We start from the raw sequence: 20747 nt of genomic DNA, 5'->3' as shown, positions 1-20747 counted from the left end.
GTTCACGGGTCATGTCAGATTTTGCCACCCCTAGTTCTAGACTATATTGAATTTTTTTTAAATATTGAAGCCCAAATTTGTAATTTGACTAATTGTATTTTCATATCGTATATAAAACTTCGTATTGGTTAATTAGGGGTCTGTTTGGATACCGCTTATTTGCTAAAAACTGAAAACATTGTTCACGAACACTATTCACATGTTTTTGTGCTTTGCCTAGTCCATGAATAGTGCCATGAAGAGGGCACTGTAGCCGTGGGTCCCACTATTTCAAACGCCAAACACAAACGTGGGGCTAGAAATATGCTTTCCAAACGCACACTAGATATAATGAAATTGTGCACTAGTATATATATATATATATATATATATTTCCAAAATGGTGCACCGTAATATTCTATTCCAATAATCAATCCAAAATGACATTTGAAACGGAATTCAAAACCTTGCCCTACACTTTCATCTGGGCTAAACTACTTGTGTGCCATAAAATTTTCGCTGAACGACACACCCAGATTGGCAATGAAGTCGTCCTGTAACTTTGCAAGCCCTTTTTTTTTTTTTTTTTTTTCATTTTTATTCTACCCCCAAAAAAAAAAAAAAAAAAAGGGAATAATGTATATATCTGTTAATAAGAGTAAACAATATGGGTATAATAGGAATATAGGAAGAAAAATCACCAGCCCTATTTAATATTCACCCAAACCCGCAATTTTCCCGCCATTTTCCGCTACTCTCTCTCTCCCAAAAAGTGGCTGAGCAGAGCTTGAGATTTGAGAAACCCTAGCGAGCGAGAGAGAGCGAGCCATGGAAGAAGAAATCATAGCGGTATTCAAGAAGAACGGGTTCTCTCTCGACGAAGAGGAAGAGATAGCCAAGAAATGTAAGTTCTCCCATTTAGCCCCTAAAATTCTACTCAGATATTTTGTATAATAAATATTTGTTGCCATAGCTCTGAATGTTGAATCTTCTCAATTAGGCCTTACTTTCTGCATAAATTACAATCTCAAGCCCTCAGACATCGTTTCCAGCTGGGAGGTTTACTATCTCAACAGGTTCATCACTCACCTCTTATGTATTTATTTGTAGAAATTGTTTTTTAGATTTTTCTTTGTCCCTTTTAGTATACCCTGTTGTTTGTTTCCTGGGAAAATTGTAGAAATTATATGAATTGAGAGAAACCCATTTTAATATATCCAATTGTTTGTTTACTGGGGAAATTGTAGAAATTATATGAAGTGAGAGAAACCCATTTTAATATACCCAATTGTTTGTTTACTGGGAAAATTGTAGAAATTAGATGAATTGAGAGAAACCCTTCAACTGTGCCAAATAATTGTGATTTGCACTGATTAGTGGTGGGTTTTCTTCTTTGGTTAGTGTGAATTTTAAAAAAAATAATAAAAATTTTGAATTTACTCTCTTATCCAAAATTTCTAAGCAAAGGATACAGAGTTTTACTTTTAACTTATGATAGAAATTTCTAGGTAGTCTATGTTATAATTGGGACATGAATATTTGACAGGCAATTGGATGAGTCAACTGTACAAAATGCTCAGATGGATGGGTTTTTACAGTATCTGCAAGATGTGCAGAAGGAAGCAGCTATTATGGAGGAATCTGATTTGCATTTCTACTCAAGTAAAGATGTTGATATGTATGAATTCTAACAATTTTTTGTTCTCTTCTTTGTTTCATCCTCATCCATGCTTTGTAAATTTCTTACCTGTTTGACACTTTGATAGCACGTATGGATGCACATATGAGGCTGCAAAAGGTCGCCTTTATGTGTCTGTGTCTGTGTGATGCATTATGCTGGGATGTAGTAACAGTTTCGTTTTAAAGCTCCAAGTCATAAACTAGTAATGCAACCACTTGACGTACTTTAATGGTTCTAAGAGTAGAAGATTCTCTCTCATTCCCAACACCCCCCCCCCCCTCTCTTTTTATGCATGGTTTTTTTTTTTTTTTTTTTTTTTTGTATTTCCTTACCATGGCTACCAATATTTGGATTTGTAACAGAGCATTTTGTCAATTTCTCCGTGCTCTTGCATCCCCCCACCCTAAAAAAGAAAAAGAAAAAAGGAAAAAAAAAGCTCTCTCATGTCATGTCTCTGTATCTGTGTGTTTGTGTTTCTTATTGTCTAGCAGGTTTCGCATGGTACATGTTTGATCCACTGCAGTCAGTTCTTCAATTGATATATACCATAATTAGTCTATTACAAATGTGATTTGTAACAGATGAAGTTAAGGACATGTAATTAACTCTAGCCCTGTGGTTCTGGTGGTATGACCAGTTTCAAATGTTTTATTGGCAAATAGCATACAAATTTGCAGATATGAGCACTTATTTTATTTTTTATTTTTAAAATGCAGATATGAGTAACAATACCGTTTTAATTCCTACAATGATAATAATTGATGAGAAGTCTCTTATGTAGGATTTTGAACGATGAAGATGGAGATACAAAAGAAGGTATTCTTGGCTCTCCAACAGACAAATCTCAGAGACTTTATTCAGAACCATTTGATTCAACGCCTCAAACAAATGGGGGCATTTTTTCTTCTGGGAAACCATTTAAGCATGTGACACCATTTGGGCAACGAACAGATAAATTTGTGGTGAAGTTCAGCACTAATAATATGCCCGATGCAGAGAACAGAGAAAACGAACTTGCTCATGAGAATAATGATGATGATATCATAAGAAAGGTTCAACCCCGAGAGAGGTGTTCTCTGATAGTTCATGGATCAGGGCCTGAACCTGGTTGTAGGTTCATGTATGATCGAATTGAAGATAGGGTATGTGCCAGCAACAATAGCATGGGATTGTTCTTATTCTTCTCCTGCAACTATTTATTACCTTCTTCTTTTTTTGGGAATCTTATATGTATTACGTAACAGAACTTTTTTCCGGTGTAGTTTAATGCACTTGAAAATCGAATCAAGAGACATACAACTGCACTTGTTGCATCTGGGCTCTATGAGGAACCAGTGGACCCTACAGTTGCTTCCCAGGTAATTTAACCACTCCATTACTCTCTCTCTCTCTCCCCCCCCTCCCCCCCCCCCCGCGCCCCTAATTCTGAAGAGTAATGAAAAAATGTTTTTGTGTTACTGATTTCTTATACAGTCACTGTGAGGCTTCTTCTTAGCCTAAACACAGTCTCCACGTCTTTCTTGTTTTGTTCATGTTTACTTAAAGATTTTGTGCGTTAAATAGCTACAAGTCTGAGTATCTAAACTCTAAAAAAATCTTATGTTTCAGAAAAGCATATTTGCTGTTGGCATGATCTGTTGTGATGGAGAAGGCCATTTAAATGAGAAGTCCATCTTATTGCAAAGCAGGTAAATGTTCATGGTTTTTTCTATGTAAGATCCATGTGTATCATCTACTAGTAGGCTGACAGAAAAAAAGTCTTCTTGCTGCAGTATTTACTCTTGAGAATATTCATTATCAGGTAGTTAGTCTTTGTGATTAAAGATCAATCTATGAATACCTAGAATTAGAAATAATGGATTCTCCTATGAAGCTTAATTATAATGTTTCTGAAGCATTGTCTAGGCAATGCCAAGACTACCTAAATCGAGCTAGGTTCACTGGGCTTAAGCCTGGGCCAAGGCAGGACTTATTAGATACATTGATGAATGATCAGGATCATATTTTTGGACCCACTATAAGAAAACCTCTGGTAGAGAACTTGTTAGATGCAATGTTTAACTACCTATATTTGTGATCTCTGTAAATCAGTCAGAGCGTAATCTCTTCAATTTTTCTCATATGTGGGTTTGGCTTTTATTTTGTTAACAGTGTTGAGCATTCTGGAGGGCAACGTGTTCGTCTAGAACTACAAAAACTTAGCCAGTTTTCAGTTTTCCCAGGCCAGGTGTGAAAATAGATATAGCTTTTAGCTCTCAATCCAATTTTGAAATTCCATCAGTATTGAAAATTGAGCCAAAGGAACTCTCTCAGGTAGTAGGTATTGAAGGACACAATCCTAGTGGGCACTGCTTGATTGCATCAAAACTTGTAGATTCAATTCCTTTGTCCACTGCTGCTGATGTGAATTTGCATCCTGCAAAGAAGCAGGCTTTGGACCAGGAGATTCAGTCAACTGATCTGTCTCATAAACGGGAAGAGCTATCAGTGGTATGTAAGCTTGTGTCTTACATCACTGAATGAGCTGCAATGGAAATATTATTGCTTATGCTAACGCATCTATTTTACTGTAATCACAATTTATGTGTATTCATATTATATTCTGTATATCATATACTTCATTTTCTATCAAATATGTTGACGTGATTCTGAGATAATGTTAAGAATGTAAACACTTGAATTTTGGATAGTAGGGCCACCTAACTTATAAAATAAGGGATTTGGATTATTCTAATGGAAGAGGAAGGTTCAAAAGAAATAGATAATTTAAATAATAATAAAAAACTGGAGAACAACTTTCGCTATCTGGTTTGGGTTGCCAACCCAAACGGTTGAACAAGGCAGCATAATTTTCTAGTTAGACAGATACAAAAATAATAGCATTCACTACTTCTAAGAGGAAACCTTGTACTAATAGGTCATTGTTGATACATATGGAATGAGCACCTCTTTGTAATTCCATTAAATAAATTATTCCCTGTTGGTAATTTGCACTTCTCTTTTTTAATTGATCCTGTTGATGATTAATGCATAATTTTGGTATTTATATAGATCATAGCATCGGGCCCTTTTACCACTACAGACAACTTATCGTTTGAGCCTCTGACAGAACTGCTAGCATATGCAACCAGAAAGTTACCTCAGGTGCTTATATTGGTAAGTATCTGCTGCTCTTCATATAAGTAATGGTTTGAAGAATTTTTTTTGTATTCGCTGAGTTAGGAAGTTTCATGTTGAAATTTTTGAAAATTTCCTCAGCTTGGACCATTTGTTGATTCCGAACATCCAGAGATTAAGAAAGGAACTACTGACAGAAGCTTTGATGAAATATTCCATGTGGAGATTCTCAGAAGGGTACCTCCTCCCCTTCTTCTCTCTTCTCGCAGTTTTCCTAGGTCTCAGAATGATATCTACTTAAGAATGATTTGATTGTAGCAGGGGAAAAAAAATCTTTAATCTTTATTCTTTTTTCTGTACTTTTTTGCAGTTACAAGATCATGTGGAATACATGGGTTCCAATGCACGTGTAATTCTTGTGCCATCTATACGTGATGCTAACCATGACTTTGTTTTCCCCCAGGTAATGTCATTGTTGAATTAAACAAGTACAAATTCAGTACCTTTTCAAAGTAATGACATTTTTTTTATTTTACTACATTGTATTTCACTTATTGGTTTTGGTTCTTGCTAGCATGGTTACATGTCATTGAGATAGTATATAACTACTAAGATATAAAATACTGATTTGGTTTTGTGCAGCCTGCTTTTGAAATTCATTCACCCAATCTCAAACATCAGGTACATGATCTTCAGGAGTTCATCTTTCAACTTGTGGTCATGAATATTTTCCATCACTTTGGTCTGAATGATGTTGCCTTGTTTATCAGATAACCAGCCTCACAAATCCAGGGACTTTTGAGGCAAATCAGGTAAAATTGTGGTGATATTGGTCTTAAAATTATGATCGTCTGTTGTGGATTTCTCAAACTGTATTCATTTAAAATCTTGATGTTGCAATACAAAACTTTCATTATATATTAAGAGATTGAAATTGTAATTTCGAAGTATCAAAGTTGTCCAATATCTGATAAGTTTGTACAAAATGGCCAAGGACCTTTTAATAGAAGTTAGATTAAAGCGTCCTGCAATTATATTTTATTGTTATAGTTGTTGTAGACTTTGACCTTTCTGTCGATGCTATTTTGTTGATTATGATAGTTTACTTCATAGGCCTTTATAGGGGAGAGAGAGTCTTCAACCATTAACAAAGCACATGTATCAAAATTATATATGGTGTTTTGAGAGTACTCGGAATTGTATTTGCATCACAAGTTTGCATTTCAGGTCAAGATAGGTTGCTGCACTGTAGATATTCTCAAACACCTTAGCGGAGAGGAGATGTCACGAAATCCAGCAGATGGAACACCTATTGATCGCATGAGTAGACTTGCAAACCATATTCTTAGCCAGCGGAGGTATGTTATATTGCTTTGTCTTTTTAGAAATTTCTCTTGATATATAGGTCTAAATGAGCTATTTTACTTATAATTAATGTAAATTTTGAAATTTGAAACAGATTCTATCCACTATATCCACCAGCAGAAGGCATTCCATTGGACTTCTCACTTGCTCCAGAATCTCTTCATATCTCTTCAATTCCTGACATTCTCATCCTACCTTCAGACATGAAGTATTTTGTAAAGGTAAAGAACATGCCAAGCGCTTGTCTTTTCAAAGCTAGTCTAAACACTGAAGTGGCTGCAACTGCATATATGGCTAAAGACTCAAAATTCATGTATTTCAGTTATGAATTGTGCGTTTTAATTGCTCACAACAACTCATTACTGAGTCCAAAGGAAGGATATGCTGATGCAACCAAAGAGTGTTTGATTAAATATTCACTTCTGGGTTTTGGTACAGGTGCTGTCTCTTGGGGAAGGAGGTGAAGGAGGAGAGCAAGTGAAGTGCATTTGTGTGAATCCAGGAAGATTGGCAAAGGGAGAAGGAGGGGGCACATTTGCAGAGCTTAACTACTATGGAGGTCCTGACACAAGCAACGCATCTATTATTGGCATATAAATCCAGGAGTGATACTCAGGGCCTCATTGTGAGTTGCTCGGTGTAAATTGAAGATGGAGATCCAAGATGTGGCCAACAAAATGAGAGTTTTGGATCTTAGAGGTACTATGTGATAATTATTGGATTAATTATTTGGTTCAAAAAGCTCAATGGCCTGCAGAAGATCATATTAGCATATGTAAGTTCACTAAAGTTTAGACAAATAGATTAACGCAGTTGGAGCGAAATTAGGAAGATTGGTAAGGAGTCTTGTAGTTCAGATGATTGTCCTTATGTTTCAATTTCTTGTATCTTTTACAAATGTAACAACCACTACTATATATCTAATAATTCAGCTTGCTTAAAACATAAAACAAACAAACAAACAGATCAGCAATTCTGCATCATAGTATTAATCACACAAGTATATGGAAAACTCGTTCCTGATCAGGAACACAAATTAAATACTGAGGACACAGGATTATATACAAAATATATGTACCATCCCTTGTAGTAAAAAAATAATAATAATAAATGAGAATTGTTCCTTCCCACCACTACAATAAAAATCAATATGACCACAAACCCCCTAATTCCAGACTATCATCTGAGAAATTTCTTTAAATTCCATAATCCCAATGCACATTTCTCAAGAACTGTTGAATAGCGCAAACTAAAACCCCCAGATATTACTTGACTTTCTTCTGTGCTCTGTGACTGCGTTGTCTAAACCAAAATATCCATAGATTCGAAACCCACAAAATGCTAATCATGACAGCAACAACAATTACAACCATCCAAGAAATCCATGCCCATCTTGGAATCAAATTATTAGCTCCTCCACTCGCATAAAACACCCCTATCTTGTACACTACGAGTGTTCCCAAAACCCCTCTTGCAACAGAATAAAAGACATAGAAAGGAGGAGACAAGAATTCATACACTTTAGCAGCCAGAGGAACATCAGCTCTCCGCAAATTCGCAAGGCTCCGAACGTTCTGGCAAGCACTTGTAACCTCAGCAAGAAAAAGAAGAACAAGAATTGCGACCGCCCCGTGATGAACCACATACCGACAAGTCACAAACACATATAGTGTGGCTAAATGGTGCCCAATGAAGAGGAGATCATTGGGGACGAACACCATGTAGTGAAGGAGGTCCATTAAGAAGTAAGCTATACTGAATTCTAGTACAAAGTTCTGAAAACTAGCGTTTGGAGAAGCAAAACTAAGTGGGGTTGGGGAGTTCATCAACGCACGAGTAGCCATGATAACAGCAGGAGTGCCATGAGTTAAAGACATAAGGCAGCTTGAAGCTTCTGGTTTTTGCTTTGGACTCCAGTTGCGAAAAACTACCAAGAAAGCAAAGAGATACGCCAAGAGAAACATCAAAAAGAATATTGGGAAGGCTGGAGTGAAATTAAGTAGGGTCTCCATGAAAAAAAACCCAGATGAAGAAACACCAAGATTATAGAAATCAAGCAGCTTCAAATTCTCCAAAATTTGACACTATGGTAACCCAATAAAGAGAAAAAGAGAGAAAGATTGAAGGAAAAGGTTCACCGGGGTCTTGAAGCTATAGAGTCATAGACAAAGTTGAAGAAAGGGAAAAGAAGAATTAAAGTTTGCTTAGAGTACTGTATAAAGTGGAATCTTTTAGAGACGTATAGTTTATTAAATGGACTAGAAACCAAATCGGTACCAATAACATGATCAATAATAATCAGGAGACAGCATGATTTAGACGGTGATTAGTGCTTTGAGAGTTAATAATTCTTGGGAGAAAAGGTTAGCGGATTAAGGCTTTGGCAACCAAATAAATAAATAAAATTGAAGATAATTTCACTTTACATGTGAGGTAACAACGAGTCTTATGGTGCCACGCTATCTTGATACTTTGAGTATTGATGGATATTCGAACATTTTGCTTTCGTTTTGTAAACTGCAACTTAGCCTTAAAAAAACTTTGAGAGTTTGCGTACGGGAATCAACCGTACAAGTTCTATCTATCTACAACTCAGCGCACACACACAAAAAATTAAATAAAAAAATCGAAAAAAAAATACAGATTCCTTATGTGTCTATCATGTGATGAATGATGATTATGATGATGGCTTTTTATCAATTGTTGTGTGGTTCTATACTTCTATTCTATACAAATTTAAGCTTTTTAAGAAATCAGCAGGGGGGTTGGATTTTAATTCCACCCACTTTCCAAAGAAAATAATTGAAAATTGAAAAAAATAAATAAATAAAAGTCAAAGTTATCATGAAATGATGATCCTAATTCCTACCAATCATTTCATGAGTGGGTGACGAGAATGACGAAGACACCCAAAGTTAATTATTGAGAGTTTCCTCTTGTTATTGGGTCATTTTTTTTGGCCCCATGAATTTCTCTTTTGCTATCTACAAGCATGCATGTGAAATACTTGAATTGATTAAAAAATATATTCGTCAATTAAAGAAAATATATTACTATTATATCTTTTAGTAGTAGGCTCAATAGAATTTGGATTAACGAAGTTTATTTCACGATGATTATTTTTTAACATCAAGCTTAAACACTAATTAACGTTTGGAGGCACCTATTAAGAACAATTAGCATGTAACTCCATGCAAATGCATGGATGTATTTAAAATTAAACTCAATTTTAATTATAAAGATATAAATAATTAGTCAATTTTTTTTTTAAAGCATGTAACACATGCATTCATGCATATATATATAGATACATTTAAAATTAAACACAATTTTTATCATAAAATATAGATAAGTAGTCAATTTTTTTTTAAAAGCATGTAACACATGCATTCATGCATATATATAGATACATTTAAAATTAAACACAATTTTTATCATAAAATATAGATAAGTAGTCAATTTTTTTTAAAGTAAACGTAATTAGTCATATATTAAAATTCTTATCTAAATTTAATACTACTTATGATCATTTTTTTCTAATTTTTAATAAGATAGAACGTGTGGAGATTTTTGTTATGCGGTGATATTTATTTTATTTATTTTTTGAGAAACATGTGGTGATTTTTATTGAGTATATGTGATTGTTTTTTTTTTTTTAATTTTATAGTTTATTAATATTAGATTCTTAGTATTTAGCACTCATTAACTCACTTGACACAAAGATTAAAAAACTTATGTAGAAACATGGTATAAGTTTAAGTGGATAATTATATGTAATTTCCACATAAATTTAGACACATGGCACAAAATTGGATTATAATTTCAAATTCTAATTCAATTTTCTCTAATCTTTACCTATATATATAGATGACTTATAAATTTGAATTTTTTTTAGTTATATGATTATATTTTTTGTAGTTTATTATATTGAACTCATCGTTTTCTACGCTAAATTAACTAATTTGACACAAAAATTTAAAATTTTAGATTAGATGGGACACGTGGCACAAAATTAAGCTCTAATTAAAATTCAATTTTTATACTAAATTAACTCACTTGGCACAAAATTCTAAAATTTAGATTAGATGAGATACAAGGTAAAAAATTAGACTCTAATTAAATTCCAATTTGAAATTTAATTGGATTTTCTCTCTGTTTTACCTATTATTATATATATAGATAAATAGATCTAGTCCCTAGCCTACTCCAATTGATGCTCTCATGATGTCTCATTCAACTTCCAAGGCACGACCCATCCTCTTATAGCTCTTTCTTCAAACTCAAGTCTATTATTTGAGCACAAATATTTTTTTAATAATTGAGCTAACTAAAACCCAAACATTTTACTATTATTAAGAAAATTATTTTACTATTTAGTGAACCCTTTTAAAATTTTAATAGAGTTTCATGAATAAATTAACAATCTTGAAAATTCTTGAATCACATGGTAAAAGTACATTAATTTTATGACCTGTATTTCATATTTGACACAAACATAATATGTTATATTAAAATATAAAATTATGATAAATGATCAAAATGGTTCAAATAAATAATAAATTTTATTTTAAATTTCTTGGACTTTATTGTAAAGTTTTAGATTTCTTAAAACTTAGGTAATAAAGTTTTATTTAGAATAACCTCTCTTAAAAATTGATATGCTGCTTGATAATTGATAAGAGCATTTTCAGAGGACTTCTTGTACTTAGTGTGTATTTGGGAAAAATTATTTTTGCCAACTTATTTTACTATTCAGCTTATTTTTGTTACAATTCATGGGTCTCACTGCACTTTTTGATACTATTCATGTGTCTCACTGTACTATTTTAGCCAACTTTTACCTTTATCTACAGTATTTTCAGCGAAAAAGTTTTCAATTTCAGCAAAATAAGCGGATCCCAAACAGACCCTTAGTGTTCGTTTGGCATGATTAATTTGGCAACTTATTTTACTGTTCAGTTTATTTTTGCTACTATTCATGGGTCCCACTACAGTTTTTGGTAATTAAATGGTAAAGAATACAAAAAATTATAAAGGACCATAATTATTTCACACACATTACAAGTTTCAACACTTCGTACACATCGCGTGTAAAATATGAATACTTTGTATCCACATTTTACACCTCGTGTATAAAGAGTATAGAGTATATAGAGTATACACACTATTAGAGCATTAGCATACACTTGTGCTTTTTTGACTAAATTTTATTGACATCTACTCTTCGTACTCTCGTAGTATCCCTCTATCCTTTCCTCGTCTCTGAGCTTGTCTCTTTATCCCACTGCCAAACTTCCCCGTCAAAAACACCCTATCCTTTATCATTTTCCACACCTTTTCCACTATCATCATAACCCACCCTCTCATCTTAAACTCAGCCTTCTTACCTTGTCCCACCTATGGAGGTCTCTGACCTCGTCACTCTAACCAAAGATATATCCTGTCAAGACACCAGATTAAAGCTCCCTCCAAGACAAACCCTTACCAAAAATACTAGCCTCATACTCCTAGCTAAGCTTCTCACTACCAAACCGAGCAACCTCAACATTGTCAAACAAATCACCTTTAAGGCCTGGAAACCTTCTTTTCCTCTAGATGTCAAACTTTTGAGCAAAGACGTGCTCATGTTTACTTTTCAACATGAGGTAGATATGAATAGAGCCTATCAAAAGAGACCGTGGTCGATTAGGGGTGGCCACCTCATCCTCAAGAAATGGCTACTAGACCTGACATGGCAAGAGATTGATTTTTCAACATCCCTAGTCTAGGCACAAATCCACAATCTCCCTCTCCTCTGGAGGACGAAAGAAAACCTCCTCAAAATAGGCTCAAAAATTGGAGAAGTTGCCAAAGTAGATTTCATCGGTGACAACGAAAGTACCTAGAAGAAATTCATCAAGATAAGAATCGAGGTCCCTATTACCAATCCTCTCATCCCCAGTTTTTTTCTACCCTGCCAAAACGAGAACGATCTTTGGATCGGAATAAAATATGAGAAACTGGCAGACGTTTGTTACAACTGCGGCAAGATCGAACACGAACTAAAAGAATGCCACTTGGAAACTTTCTAACTACTCGGAATTTCCATAACTCCCTTCAATGCTTTAGGTCCTTGGCTTAGAGCAGAGAATGAGGATAGTCCTCAGGGGCTAGAATCGAGACACAAAGCTGCCTCCGCCTCCTCCCAGCAACACCACACTCAAAGCGCCGCGCCACCGGGAGACCCTACTGCCTCAGACACCACTCACGTGCCTGCCCACAAGCATGACACGTGGACAGAATTTACAAGTCCAGTACATGGGGCAAGACACAGTACTACGATGACAGTGGAACAGTGCAGGGACGAGCCTACAACTAATAGCACAACAATAGGTTAGCTGGACATCCTTCCTCCAACTCCTGAAACGCTCAGACTCACTTTCCCACTTTTGCTCCGTTGCACCAGCTTTAACCTCCCACCTATCTCACTCTCGCTCCTCGGCGTCCACTTCCTTAAAAAGAAAAGTAACAAAGCAAGAGTGTAAACATCTCGCAAAGTGGCTTAGGAAGGAGATCTCAAGGCCAGAGCTGGTGTATTTCGACTCAAACACAGTGACTTTAATCCCTAAATCAAAATTGGAGCATTTCATCATTCAACAAAGGCTCAAGCTAGGTACATCAAACACTTTAAATGAATCTCTTATCTCATAGCATGCACCTAATGTTCCTGCATCTCTCAATGGGCAATCCTCTGTTTTCCCTGCATCTTTTGTACCTTCTTATTCTGACTCTATGGCCAAGGAGGCGGGCCTTATCATGCCCCCAACCTCACCATGAAAATCCTCGGCTAGAACTATCGGGGCATTTGCAATGCCTCGATAGTTAGAGCCCTTAAGGCTCAAATAAAAGGCACTAGGCCTGATATTTTATTATTATTTGAAACAAAAGCTAAAGTAGGTCGTATGGAGTCTGTTAAAAGCTTCTTGAAGTTTGATCATTTTGTGGTTGTGGAAGCAAAGGGCAAGGCTGGTGGTCTGTGCATGTTATGGAAAGAGGGCTTTTTAACAAGTCGGGTAGAATTTGAGGAAAATTTGATTGTGGTAAAAATTTCAGATACTGTCTGTGACTGGTTGTTTGTTGGCTTCTACAGCCCCCCATACTACTCAAAGAAGAAGAAAGTGTGGGAGAGTTTAACTGGCCTACTCGAATCCTCTCAAGGCCCATGGGTCTGTATGGGCGATTTCAACTAATCCCTAAACGAGGATGAAAAGAAAGGAGGCAGAAGGGGCAGCACCTCGGAGACTAATCATCTCAAGGATCTCATGTTCGAATTTGGAGCCATTGATTTAGGGTACTCAGGAAGCAAATTTACATGGCCAAAAGGAAATTGGGGCAATACTACTATCAAAAGAAGACTGGATAGGGGCATCGCAAATATCTCTTGGAGACTTGCTTATCCGAAAGCAGCGATATCCCACCTCGAAGCCATTAAATCAAACCACACTCCCATTCTCTGGGATACTAATCCCAATGAAGAGTTTCCCCACAGACCTTTCAGGTTCGAAGCTGTTTGGCTAAAAGATGACTCATGTGTCCCAGTGATAGAAAATGCTTGGAACACAGAACCCTTAGGCTCTAAGTTCATAAAGCTATACAAGATACAAGCCTCAACTACGACTACTCTTCGCAAGTGGAACAAAGAAGTTTTTGGCCGATGTCAGGACAGAATCAATACTCTCCTTGCAAAAATCAAATAGGTTCAATCACAACAACCTTCCCAGGAGAATGAAGCTCTCGAAACCTCTCTCCAATATGAACTAGCAGAATGGCTATTCCGAAGTGAGACTTTATGGCAACAAAAATCCAAGGAAATCTGGCTAAAACTAGGAGACAAAAACTCAAAATTCTTCCACCTCTCTACCATCATCCGTGGAAGGAGAAACAATATCGACACAATCAAGATAAAGGATGGTTCATGGATCTCTGAATCCAAACTAATTTCAAACAACAATTCAAGGAAGAAGAAGTCCACTTCCCCACCCACCCCGAGCATTTGATTCTCCCCTGCGTCACGGAAGATGAAAATGCAAGCCTTCTCACTACCCCATCCCCTGAGGAAATCAAGTCCACCTTATTCCACATGCAGGACTTGAAAGCCCTCAGTCCAAATGGCTTCCCCGTTTTAGTCTACAAGCAACTGTGGCCAACTATAGGGAAGGACGTGACTGACGCAGTCATCTCTTTCTTTCAACTCTGCTCCATGCCCAGAGAGGTAAATAGGTCATTAATTATGCTCATTCCTAAAATTGCTAACCCTACTATGGTTAATCATTTTAGGCCCATCTCCCTCTGCAATGTGGTCTACAAAATTATTTCAAAACTCTTAGTCACCAAGCTCAGACCTTTGCTAGATAAATTTATCTCCCCTGCTCAATCCGCGTTCATCCCAGACAAGTGGATAGTAGAAAATCAAGTTATTGTCTAGGAACTCATTCATGGGTTTAAAACCCGAAAGCCATAGTCTGGACTCATGGCCATCTAATTGGACCTTCAAAAGGCCTATGACAGGGTCAACTGGCGTTTCATTCACTCTGTTCTCCTTCACCTGGGTTTCAACAGCACTTTTACTAGTTGGATTACTGCCTGTTTATCATCTGTGACCTTCGAAATCATGGTTAATGGAGGCAAATCAGAAAGCTTCACTCCCAACAGGGGCCTAAGGCAAGGAGATCTGCTCTCCTCCTACTTGTTCATTCTGGGCCAAGATGTGCTCTCTAGATTACTAGACTGCTAATTAAGAACTAAGACTATAAGTGGTATCAAAGCAAGCTCCCATAGCCCAGCCATCACCCACGTCATGTATGCGGATGACATAATCTTTTTCACAAAGGCCACCTCAAAAGACGCTCACAACATCAATGTGATGCTTGAGAAGTACTGCTCTTGGTTTGGGCAAAGCATTAACAAGAGCAAATCAGGGGTTTTCTTCTCCAAGCACACTCATCCCTCTCATCATAGACACATCAAAGAAATCTTACAACTCAAAAATTTAAAAGAGGATGCTATGTACTTAGGAGCTCCTCTAATCCTATCTAGATCCCCATCTCTAGACTTCTCTTATCTTTGCAAAAAGCTTGAAGCCAAACTAATGGGATGAAGAAGTAAGTGCTTATCCTGGGCAAGCAGGAAAACCCTCATCTCCTCCTTTGCACTATCCATACCTACATATGTCATGTCTACTTTCAACATCCCTAAGAAGGTATGTGAAAAAATGGATGCCATTACCAAAAGATTTTGGTGGAAACAAAAAGAGAAAGAAGGAAAATTCCTTGCTTGGAAGTCTTGGGAAAAACTTTGTGTTCCAAAGGCTGCGGGTGGTTTTAGTTTCAAAAAATTCAAAGACATAAACAATGCTTTGTTGGCAAAGTTGGCCTGGATGGTTGCCTCCAAGCGAGACAGCCTTTGCATGCAAATTCTCTGAGCCAAATACAAGGTAGATCATAGCTGGCTGAGGTCCGATCCCTTAAAATCAACATCTCCAATATAGAAAGCAATTGATAAGGCCAAATCCATCATCATCAAAGGAGCATGCTACACCATTGGAGATGGAGCTTCTATAGATGTCTGGCAAGACCCTTGGGTGCAAGGATTTCTTCCTAAACCAAAGGACTCATCCTCTCCAATGCCCCCCATCAAAGTTTCACAGCTCATCGGCCCCGATATCCATTGCTAGAAATCCCAAATCATACATTAGTTGTTTGAGCCTATATCTGCAAGAGCTATCCTCTCTATCCCTATCCACACTAATCCTAAACAAGACAAGTTAATGTGGGTGCCTGAGTCGAAAGGAAGTTTCACAGTAAAGTCAGCATATTTAACTGCCAACTCTGTACCGAATGTGTTGGAACCTACACATGTGAACTGGAAAAAGCTTTGGAATCTAAAAACCCCAGAGAGGTTGAAAATGTTCATTTGGAGACTCTGTTCTGATATTCTGCCAACAAAAGAAAATCTATCAAAGCGTTTTATCATTTCTGAATCATCCTGTAATATCTGCAAAGACGCTTCTGAGAGCGCAAGCCATCTTTCCTTGTTCTGTCCAGTTGCAAAGGCTCTATGGTTCGCTGTTTGCTGGGGTTTTAAATCTAAGGTTGTCTCAGCTTCTTCCACTGAGGACATTTTCAGTCTTGTCCTTAATCCACCTGAAGCTCTCTGCCAAACTTTTGGGCATTGGAAGGTGTCTCTGACCATGGCTCTAATTTTAGACGAAATTTGGCATCTCAGGAATGCAGATCTCTTCATGAGGAGTAACTCAGATATAACCACCTCCATCCTTTCCATCCAAAGAAGATGCCAAGAATATCCAACTGTGTGTCCTATTCCCCCTCCAAGGCTTAAGCAGCAAAATTTAGCACGTTGGTCCCCTCCTCCTCCTTGCTACATCAAACTCAACACTAACGCTGCCCTTTCAAGCACCAGAACATCTTTGGCAGTCATAGCCAAGGACAGCAATGGCTCTATTTGCAACATCTGGACCAAGCTTTTATCACAAAGATCACCCCTCCAAGCTGAGGCCAAAGCACTTTTATGGGCTGCCCATATTGCAAACCAGGAAAATTGGAGCTATATCATCCTTGAAAGCGACTCAAAAATCTGCATTGACTCCTTGTCTTCCTCTATTCCTGATTTGGACTAGTCTACCAGCACTATTTTTAGTAATTTGTTAGACTTTGCTAAGTGTTTCTCTGTTTGCTCCTTTGTTTGGACTAGTAGAACCTCCAATTCTGCAGCCCACATTGCTACTAAATTGGTTCTCTTTCACTGTATGCCTTTTCCCTTTAATAAGGATAATCTTCCACCTACTTTAGCAGTTGCTTGTAAGGAAGATTATCGTGCTTGTTCCCGGTTTTCTCAGTAATGGATTGAAGTTTATCCAAAAAAAAAAATTAGAGCATTAGCATCAATATGTGTAAACTCTTGCAAAATAGAAAAATTTGCTCATTTTACACATTTTGAGCAAAAAAACACCCACATTTGTGAGTGTAAAATTATGCATTAATGCACAATTGCTACAGTAACCGTTCATATATGCACGGTTACTGTAACTCTTTTATCTATTATTTTATGTTTTTTTCTCTCTTCTCGCCTTATCAGACTCTCTCTCACCCACTCTTCAATGCCAAGAAGAAGAAGAAGCCGACCATCACAACTAACCAACCACCACCACCACCACCACCACCACAACCAACCCATTACAACATCAATTTAATCCAAACACAATCAACCCAAAATTAATGAACATCATCACAAACCCAACTTAAAATCAACTCAAAATAAAACACAACAGAAAACCCATTTGGCAAAATACAAATCAACCCAAAACCCAAGCTTGCTACCATCATGAGAGAGAGAATGTGAGTGTATTGAGCCATGAAAGCTTGGTAGAGAGATTTTTTTCAGATTTGAAGAGAGCACTGATTTGATAGAGAAAGAGAGGGGGAGAAAGAGAGAATTTTTTTTTGGAAATGAAAAGGAAGAAGAAGAAACAAAGAAGATGCTGAAGAAGAAAAACATAGAAGAAGAAAGAAGGAGAAGAAGAGAGAAGCAAGTAGAAAGAAGAAGGAGAAAAAGAAAGAGAGAGAGTGTTTCAGAGAAGTGAGGTAAGGTGGTGTGGCCGTGTATGGGTAAGGGAAATAATAATAAAAAAATGTGAAAATGTATTATTTTAATAAAAGATGGTGTATTATAGATAATCTAATGCGGGTGTTTTTGCAAATTAATTATATAAAATAGAAAAAGTAGATTTTTATTGTAAAAGAGAAGAAAATTTTTGCACATATTGATACTAATGCTCTTAGTGTGAAGTAATGATTTTCCAATTATAAAAACTGTTTGAGGTTTATCTAAACTAATAATTTAGTCATTTATCCTTTTTTTAAAAAAGACATTAAGTTTTATAAGGATTGTTTATAAAAGTAGTCGTTTATATCTTCTAATAAAATAACATATCAAATCTTTTCAAATAAAAAAAAATATTAATGATACCAAACACTCCATTTTGTATGTTACCCACCTCTCTTTTCCTATCTTAAACAATTGTGTGGGTTCCAGTTAACTCAACTTGTAAAGTCTTTGATGGTTGTATAAGGGAGAAAATGGGCTTTTGCCCTTTTTTTTTTTTTTTTTTTTTAAAAAATCTAGCAATTTGTCCCTTTTCCCAAACTAATTAGAGAAATGCCCCTGTTTTAAAACTCAATTTTTGAACAATCAAGTTATAACAAACTGAAAATTAAAAAATAAAATAAAATAAAAATTTCTAGAGCCCTATAGTGGCGTTTTAAGGAGCCCTGTAGTGGCGTTTTGGAACTCGAGTTCCATGCAAGTTTTTTTTTTTTTTTATCGCCCCATACCTACAGTGGCGTTTTAAAGAGCCTATAGTGACGTTAATGATACCACACACTCCATTTTGTATATTACCCACCTCTCTTTTCCTATTTTAAACAATTGTGTGGGTTCCAGTTAGCTCAACTGATAAAGTCTCTGATGGTTGTATAAGGGAGAAAATGGGCTTTTGCCCTTTTAAAAAAAAAAATCCAGCATTTTGCCCATTTTCCCAAACTAATTAGGGAAATGTCCCTGTTTTGAAACTCGATTTTTGAACAATCGAGTTATAGCAAACTGAAAAATTAAAAAATAAAATAAATAAAAAATTTCTGGAGCCTTATAGTGGCGTTTTGGAACTCGAGTTCCATGCAAGGTTTTTTTTTTTTTTTTTTTTTTTTTAAAAGTTTGATCGCCCCATACCTATAGTGGCGTTTTAAAGAGCCTATAGTGACGTTGAAACTCGATTTTGAGAAAATCAAGTTTCAAAACAAGGGCATTTCCCTAATTAGTTTGGAAAATTGGACAAAATGCTAGATTTTTTGCGCAAAATGGGCAAAGTTCAATCCCCGTTTACACCAAAAATTGATTGGTATCTTAGTCTAATGATAAAGAGCTATCATCAGGAGTAGACGCCATAGATTGAAACTCTGTCCCCAAAAAAAAAAAAAAATCTTAAACAATTGTGTATCACGCCTCTTTTTTCCCATCTTAAAATAACTTTATGTCGCATAGCAATCAACTTTCGGCCTAGCCTAAACATGGACTATGAAGCGTGCACAAAAGAAATAATTTTCACAAATTTTCCTTCAAAGTTTCCAGATATTTCCCTCAAATCATATCATATCTCATATATATATTGTGGGGCCCAATAATTTATGGGTCAGGTCCATTTGCTCGTGGGAAGTCCAAAGGCCCAAGCCAAAGAAAGCTACGGCCCAAGCTCAATAACATAAAGCCCAAATGGCCCGGAGATGTTGCCGAGGACAGTTCAGTCCTCGGCAGACCCAAAATTCCACCAAAGAAGAGGGGCAAAAACGGTATAGGACCAGACTGGAAAGGAGATCTAAAATATCTCAGGAAAGCTGCCCTCATTACCCTTCCCAGATAAGACTCTACATCCAGCAGAGCCGGATTCTTCGGCTTTATCAACCATCCCCAACAATTCTGGGATTAGACTGACGGGACAAATATCAGTCTCGTAAAAGTTGACCCTACACGTGGACGAAGGACAGCAAACGTAGGCTAGTATAAAAGAGAAAGTAAGTAATCTGGATGAGGGGGGGGGGGGGAACCATGGACAAAAAACCAGGGACTCCCATCCTACCTCGAAGAGAAAGACTCCAGGGGTGAAAACCACTTAAAGATGTATGCATACCACAAAAAATCACCGTCGGATAACCGGAGGAAGACCTTAATGATCCTCGGACTGAGTCCGAGGAGTCCAACCCCTCAGGATGTAATGCTATAGGGCTTAAATGTTCAAATCTAACTCTTATTTTCCACATGAATTCCTCTAAAAATAGGACCGGGCCATCGCCCTGTGATCAAAGGCAAGTCTTTCAAGCCCACTCTCTACAAATCATATTGTGAGGGATCTTTCATGTATGAGCCCAACATCATTATTGGGCCGTTAAAGAAATCGTGTCCCTACATATATATATATATATATATATATACTTACCAAATTGCAGCAAATTTTTAGATAATTACTCTACAACTTTGTGCCTATCACTTTCACTTTTGTATTTATCAACAAGAAAGAATATTCAATTAGGTGATTTTTTTTATTCCAAAAAAAAAAATTGATATTTTTGGTGTTCATTACTTTATCTCATTTTTACGAACAAGATAAAATATTCAAGGAAAAAAAAAAAAAAAAAAACTAGGAGATAATGGAAACCTGAGAAAGAACTTGAGGTTTCTTTTTTTTCTTTTTTTCTTTTTTCTTTTTTCTTTTTTTGATACAAGATGAAATAGATCGATGTAGGTAATCTTGGAAGAAGTATATTGCCAAAGGTATGTATTCTCTCTTTCTTTCCATCTATCTATGTTGTGGGAGTCTAGGACTGTTCCATTAACTTAAAATAAAATAGTTTTCTCTTCTTTTATCATGCTTAATGTATATATCATGATTATGTTTTTAGGGTAATAAATTTGATTTAAATATCTTGGAATTTATTCTAGAAAAAATAATATATATAAAATAAAATAAAATAAAAGGAGGGGGGGGACACGTCTTCCA

At 36.3% G+C, this 20747-nt stretch overlaps 2 protein-coding genes across 2 annotated transcripts; one reads left to right on the top strand and one right to left on the bottom strand.

Annotated features, from left to right (window-relative positions):
* Positions 1-706: 706 nt before the first annotated feature.
* On the top strand, positions 707-6931 carry LOC126718252 (uncharacterized). Its single transcript, XM_050420364.1, has 16 exons — positions 707-883; positions 980-1055; positions 1526-1657; positions 2442-2802; positions 2923-3018; positions 3269-3348; positions 3812-3887; positions 3974-4150; positions 4712-4816; positions 4919-5014; positions 5148-5240; positions 5420-5458; positions 5548-5589; positions 6005-6135; positions 6237-6363; positions 6581-6931. Exons 1-16 carry the CDS (start codon positions 808-810, stop codon positions 6737-6739), a joined length of 1866 nt encoding a protein of 621 aa, XP_050276321.1. The 5' UTR covers positions 707-807; the 3' UTR covers positions 6740-6931.
* Positions 6932-7106: 175 nt separating this feature from the next.
* On the bottom strand, positions 7107-8695 carry LOC126718253 (TLC domain-containing protein At5g14285-like). Its single transcript, XM_050420365.1, has one exon. It carries the CDS (start codon positions 8152-8154, stop codon positions 7408-7410), a length of 747 nt encoding a protein of 248 aa, XP_050276322.1. The 5' UTR covers positions 8155-8695; the 3' UTR covers positions 7107-7407.
* Between the last annotated feature and the right edge of the window lie 12052 nt (positions 8696-20747).

The sequence above is a fragment of the Quercus robur genome, chromosome 3 (assembly GCF_932294415.1).
Source record: "Quercus robur chromosome 3, dhQueRobu3.1, whole genome shotgun sequence".
In the NCBI taxonomy this organism is placed as follows: Eukaryota; Viridiplantae; Streptophyta; class Magnoliopsida; order Fagales; family Fagaceae; genus Quercus; species Quercus robur.
The sequence above is the reverse complement of the archived record's forward strand: the minus strand, read 5'-3'. Positions and strand labels throughout refer to the sequence as shown.

Bases quoted from the DNA above. Each gene is read 5' to 3' on its own strand.
- LOC126718252 (XM_050420364.1), top strand. From the start codon at position 808: ATGGAAGAAGAAATCATAGCGGTATTCAAGAAGAACGGGTTCTCTCTC. The intron at 3,019-3,268 runs GTAATTTAACCA...CTTATGTTTCAG, and splicing joins ACCCTACAGTTGCTTCCCAG to AAAAGCATATTTGCTGTTGG. The intron at 3,349-3,811 runs GTAAATGTTCAT...TTTTGTTAACAG, and splicing joins TCCATCTTATTGCAAAGCAG to TGTTGAGCATTCTGGAGGGC.
- LOC126718253 (XM_050420365.1), bottom strand. From the start codon at position 8,154: ATGGAGACCCTACTTAATTTCACTCCAGCCTTCCCAATATTCTTTTTG.